This window comes from Pyrgilauda ruficollis, unplaced genomic scaffold (genome assembly GCF_017590135.1).
Source record: "Pyrgilauda ruficollis isolate IOZ18807 unplaced genomic scaffold, ASM1759013v1 scaffold36, whole genome shotgun sequence".
In the NCBI taxonomy this organism is placed as follows: domain Eukaryota; kingdom Metazoa; phylum Chordata; class Aves; order Passeriformes; family Passeridae; genus Pyrgilauda; species Pyrgilauda ruficollis.
In genome coordinates this window covers 5,578,043-5,584,042 of record NW_024525045.1, presented here as the reverse complement: position 1 = coordinate 5,584,042, position 6,000 = coordinate 5,578,043, and the positions used below count along the sequence as shown (strand labels likewise).

Below are 6,000 nucleotides of genomic sequence, written 5' to 3'. Positions count from 1 at the left end.
CTAACCAGCTATTAGTGAGATATTTTGGCTCTGGATGAGGCAGTTTCACTAGATAGAGCTCTACAAGTTTTGGTTTTGTTGGTTTTTTTTTTTTTTTTTTTTTGGTTTTTTTGTTTGGTTTGGTTTGGTTTTTTTTGTTTTTGTTTTTGTTTTTGGTTTTTTTTTGTTTTTTTTTTTTTATACTGGACAGTTTATAAATTAGTTCTTTTAAACACTCTGAGAATCCTGATCATCTAGTCTTTTGCAGTGCCACTGATGCCACTGGCATATTAAAATTAACAATAAGTAGAAATTTCCCCCTTATTTTTTCTCTCTATTAAGTTTAGAGTGAGTTTGATTTATAAAACCTGAATTCTCATCAGCTGGATGATGACATCCTCGCTGAGACCCATTCCCACTAACCTACATATGCACCTGAAGAGAAATTAGGGAGAAGCTGGCTGTGAATGCTGAGTTCTATTTTAATACCTGGGAATTATTATAATGACATAGCTATGTAGGCAGATCAGATAAATATTGACTTGTTGTTGACAAAGAGATGTTTTAAAATACCCACCAGGTGCTGGCCCCAGCTATGCACTTTCATTCCTGCTTTCCTGCTTTCCACTGTGTCCCTGGATGAGATCCTATCCCACTGGCATCAGTGGCAAGGCTCCCAGCTGCACCAGCAGGGCTGTAATTTTACTCTTCAAATTAACATGTTACAAATTTCTGTGCATTTTTCACATATCCAAGAAACAGGAAAAATAAGACAAATATTGCCCAGGTACTTATGAGCACACCTAGTAAATGTTACAGCTATTAAAAAACAAACCCAGATGCAAACAATGAATAATTCCCCCAAGTAAAAGAGTACAAACACATAACCTGCAGAGGCTGCCTCCCTCCTCAGTCCCTCTGAGCTGGTTCTGCTGAGAGGGGAGCCCTGTCATCATGGCCAGGGCTGAGTGTGCACACACCAGCAGTGAGGAAAGCATGACGGCTGGGCAAACCTCTACTGATAGAAGAGTGCGTTTGGAGAAGATAAAAGTAAATGAATCACACCAAAAATCAGATGAGATCTATGGAGTCTGCCCTGGATTGTGGATGGGGTGATGAAGAGATCCTGGGGATCCTCACAGAGGCCGTGTGGCCCATGGCCGTGGGCTGGGCTGGCCCCAGCCCAGGCTGGGTGATGAGATGACTCTGCCATCCTGAGAGCAGTGGCACTCATGGGGCCTGGGTGAGCATCTCCTACAGGCAGCCCAGCCTGTGGCACAGGGACACACTGACTCGCTAAAAAAGCAAAGGAACGTGGCTTTGGTTTCCAAGTGCTCTGGAAAAAAAGCCTTGATGCAATCTTGTATAATTTGGGGTATTCGAGAATGAAAAAAAAGCAACAAACTTTAAACGAGTGTATGTTGAGCAAATGATGATTGTGAAGTCCTTGTATAAAATATAATTCTGGAAATAGAAATGGGCTAAAAAGAAAAAAAAATAGCATTGATGGAACTAAGATGCTAAATGTTTCAAAAATATGAATCAGCAGGGATCGCCTGTGGCAAGGTTTGCAGCCCCAGAACTTAAGGGGCATCTTCCAAGGGATTTCTTTTTTTTTCTGTAGGAAACTCCATAGCTGTATTTAAGGAAGAAAATATTTAGAAATGTATCTTTATAGGTGTATGTGTGCATGCGATGTATACAATGTAGGTGTGCAAATATTTGGGAAAAGAAATAAAAGCTGATTCCAAAACCAGACAAAATGAAAACAGGGACAACTCAGGGTGTATTTTACACCATGAGATGAATTGACAGAAGATGAGCCCATGTAGCATGGCACCCACACCTAAGTGTTTTTCCCAAAGATCTTGGTGCGATTTAGGGCGTTCTATCTCCACGTTAAGAAGACAGCAGGAAGAACACCATGGCAGGAAAAACACTGGGAAAAGGAACACGCTGACTGCCCTGGCCTCGCCGGAGGAACCGCGGGTTTGGGAGCCGGTGAGGGGAAGCGCAGGGCCCGGCCGGCAAGGGGCGCTCCCGGCGGGGCAGAGCACCTGTGCGGGAGGGGCGGGACATCGGGGGCCGCGCTGTGCGGAGCTGGCGGCAGCATGGCCCGCCTGCTGGGCACCCTGCGCAGCTCCCAGCCCGTGGCGCGCTTCCAGCGCTCCTGCGGGCTCTTCCCCGCTGGCGAGGAGGGCGGCGGCAGCGGCGACCCCGCGGAGGAGCCCCGGGAGCGCGGCGCCTGCAATGGAGCGGGCGCGCCGCGCTGCCCGGCCGGCTCCGGCCGCGCTGCCCCCGGCGGGGTGCGGAGCGGAGTGCGGAGCGGCCGCGGCCCGCAGGTGAGTGCGGGGGGGCCCCGGCCGTGACTCAGCAGAGCCGTCCCCGGCACTGTGCGCGCAGGGACGCCCCGGGAGGGTCTCCCCGCATCCCGCCGCATCCCGCCGCCTGCGGGATGGGAGGAGGGAAGAAGGGTTGGGGCGGCGAGTGGGGAGCGCTGTGCGCTGCCGCAGACCGGCTGCATCCCGGCCCCGCTGGGAAGGCGTCTTTGGGCTCTCAGCGCTTCCCCATCGCTGACGCCCCCGGGATGGGGCGGTCGGTGCGAGCTGCTCCTGGGAAGGAGCAGCTCTGTTGCTCGCGGCTCTGTCTCCGTGCGGGCGCACCTGCCGCGGTGCTGAGCTGTGCCCGCAGCCGGGCCCGCCGCGGCCGCTCCGAGCGGCTCAGCGATGCTGCCTGCAGCCCAAGTGCCCATGGAGACAGGCAGCGCTTCCCGCCGGCCAGGCAGGTCGCGGTGTTTCCCGGCACAGTCTGTAATTCCCTGTGTATCAGAAGGGAACAGGGAAAGGTATGATGCAACCCATGTGTACAGGTCGGACGACGTGCTTTTTCTCTTACTGTAATGACTTGAATTCATTAGCAGATCGCTTTGTGGTGCCTTTTGGAAAGCAGGTGTGATAATGGGCTTTCAAATTCTACCTGCAACATAAACATGGACCAGCCACGACTGTCACAACTCTACCACTCCTTCCCTTCCATGCTACTTTACTCTTCCCTGCTCCACATCCAGTGCTCAGAATCCCATTTTAAGCATCTACACTTCTTCCTTAGCTGCTGCTTGACTCTTTCTCTTTTAGATGTAGTTTAGTCTGTTCACTTCCGAACTACAGTAAGCTCTATTTTGGGTAAACTATGCAGATAATTCACTAAAAGGTTTATTGTCACTGCTTCTTTTGAACAGTGACATAGTTCATGTAGCTGTGTTGATACTAAAATCCTGTGCAAGTTAATGCTCCATGAATGCAGCTGTTCACCTTGAGCAATTGTTTTGGGTTTCATTAAGAAAGGCACAATTACCTTGGTGTGAAGGGTGAATGTGTTCTGGGTGAGACTTTGTGAAACATGGAGATAGAAGCAGAAGGGTTTGTTTCCACAGAATTATAACACTCACTTCTGAAACATGGAAGTTGGGTTCAAACACCCCCAATATGGAGATGGGAGTAATAGATGGAACAGTTTTCAGTGAAGTGCTAGAATTATAAAGACAGGCTCTCTCTGTTCCTTTTTTATCAAATGAAAATGAAAAGTCTGTTTTTACAAGGAACACCTTCTGCAACCTGATAAGAAATGTGAAAAGTGAATTTGGATCTCCCTTAGACTAAGGCTCAGACCCCCTGCTTTGTTGCTAAATGACCTGGGATTACCCTGATGTATCTGCAAGTAAACAGGTTTAGGAATCTCATTTACATAGCAAATTCCTTGGCCATTAGTTCTCTATGGATAGTGGCATTTTCCTGCTACTAGCTGCAGGTGTTTGCAGAAAGGTGCTAAAGTGCTGCTCCTGCATCTTCCTCCTGGAGCCTTGTGTGGCTCTGTGGTCATCCATCCTTTCCTGAAACTTGGGAGTTTCAAAGTCCTCGTCATCAGGACAGTTGATTTCTACAAGGAAGTAACTTCCACACTGCTTTGTCTTTACTGTCACAACTGTCCTAAAGATTCTTGGGTTCTCCTATGTAAGCTTTTGGACAACTACTAGGTTATATCTGTAAAACCAGAGCATTTTGCATGCAGTGAAGAAGATGTGAATGGCTTACTGGATGATGAGACTGCCACAGCTCCAAGTCTCCAGGACATCCCCCCTTCCTTCAGTGCCAGCTCTCAGGCCCCCACATCTGCCGTGGGCTGGATCCTGTGCCAGGGTGGCCCAGCTGGAGACACTCTGGGCAGAGGCAGCTGAGGGCTGGTGGCAGTTTGGGAGGGGATGGACACACCTGGTAGGGAAGGTGCCATATGCATGGAGAGGAGAGAGGATATCTCAAAGGGGTAAAAAGACAGAACAGCCCTTCCTCTGGAAGGAGGAGGCTTTTAATTACTGCATACATTTGTGCCAGGAGTGCTGCTCGCGATTCATCATCATCTTTGTTTATGTGTAACCTGAACATAAGGTTACACATAAGGCATGAAGTGTGTGTTTAAAAAAAAAGCCACAAGGCCTGATTACAGTGGCCAGCAGCAGCATGAGTGGCTGTGTTTCTGAATCTTTGTAAATCAGTCCTGCCTGCCCCACAGGAGTTGCCATGAGATTAGACAAGGAGTGAAATGCTTAGATGTGATAGCTGTGGCTGTGTGCAATTCTTAAATATTGAATCAGTCACCTAGCCCATGTTCTTGATGTTTCTTGGTTACCAGATCATTTAGAATCACTTTTTAGTACCTCAAATGCAAACTCTGGTGTCTGTGGGTGATAGAGAATGGTGCCAGTCCAACACATTGACTGGGTTTACATCCTGGCTTGGACTAGATACTGAGTCTATGGGCTTTTAGTGGAGAACCTGTCTGGGTTTATTACTACAGAAGATAAGAGGGCAACTTCTTGTAATTTCCTGTCTAGGGCTAATACTAGTTTCTTTTCTGTACTGCTTTCTAGTATTAGTTTGCTTCACAATAAATTTATTTCTGGAACAGGCAAAAGGTATCTTTTCCTGACGCTTTGTAGGAAATCCTCGAGCTGTGCTCTTAAAAACACAAATATACTACCTGAAGCTGGTGTTCTGTGAGTGGCCAAAGGCTACATATATTTAAAAAGTGGAGCTTTGCTTATCTCTAATCTCCTGGTGGACTTTTGCTCCTGAAACTGATAGCCTGAATGAGAGGGTACAAAAAAACCCAACAGCCTTCTATTCAAAGTTCTTTGTAGAGATTTGTTTGTCTTTCTCCACTCTTCCTCTCCCAGATGCTTTATCATCTCAAGATCTGTCTTCCTGCCTTTGAGAGAGTACAGTTCATGTTTACACTGTAGTTATTCCTTAACTGTCAGAACTGCTCTGAGCTGGCACAATGCTTATAAACTGCCTGATGCTGTTTAGTGATTGTATGGTTCTGGTCATGCTGCAGGTGAGGAGGGTAATACCCAGGATAACAGCCAGGTGATGGTAACAGAAACAGAGAAGGTAGGTACAAACTGCACATCCATCTCAGATATCTTCAAAAATGTGGTCAATTACTTGCAAGATATAGATGAAAACACTGTTTTTGCTGTGATGGGATGGTTGGTAATTTGAAGCATGCTTGCTATGGAGCCTGAGTCAAGGTCTCTCTTCTGTGGTGGTCCCTTGCAATAGATTTTTGCATCTGCCTCAGAGTAGTGCTTTTTCTTTTAAAATGGTTTTGCCGGTTTACCTTGTGTCATGTAGTTTCCCTTTCCATGCAGCAGTAAGTGGGCGGTAGCTGAGGTAGGTTCAGCAGGAGAAGCAAACCCTTGTGAAAAAAGCCCACGAGCACTGCTAGGAGAACAGGCTCAAGTGCTAACACTTTGTGCCCCTGAGAATACAGCTGAACTTTTGGAAGCTCCTCAGTGTGGAGCTGCAGCTGGGGAAATATGAGATGCAGTTTCTGGTTTCAATGGGCGAGCACAAGGCTCACATTCCCCAGCATCGCTCCGTGTTCAGATCTCCCCTTCCTGCCGTGGCTGCCGAGGGAGCTCGACCATCCTGCAGGTGTCCAGCTCTTGGTTTGAGGTTCTAG

The 6,000-nt window shown here is 47.8% G+C and overlaps 1 protein-coding gene across 1 annotated transcript in view; it reads left to right on the top strand.

Moving 5' to 3' along the window:
- The first annotated feature begins 2,090 nt into the window (after positions 1–2,090).
- Positions 2,091–6,000, top strand: part of SGPP2 (sphingosine-1-phosphate phosphatase 2) — a 31,429-nt gene continuing 27,519 nt past the window's right edge. Inside the window, exon 1 of the mRNA XM_041475762.1 lies at positions 2,091–2,321. Coding sequence (XP_041331696.1) covers positions 2,091–2,321 — 231 coding nt within the window. The remainder of the gene's footprint in view (positions 2,322–6,000) is intronic.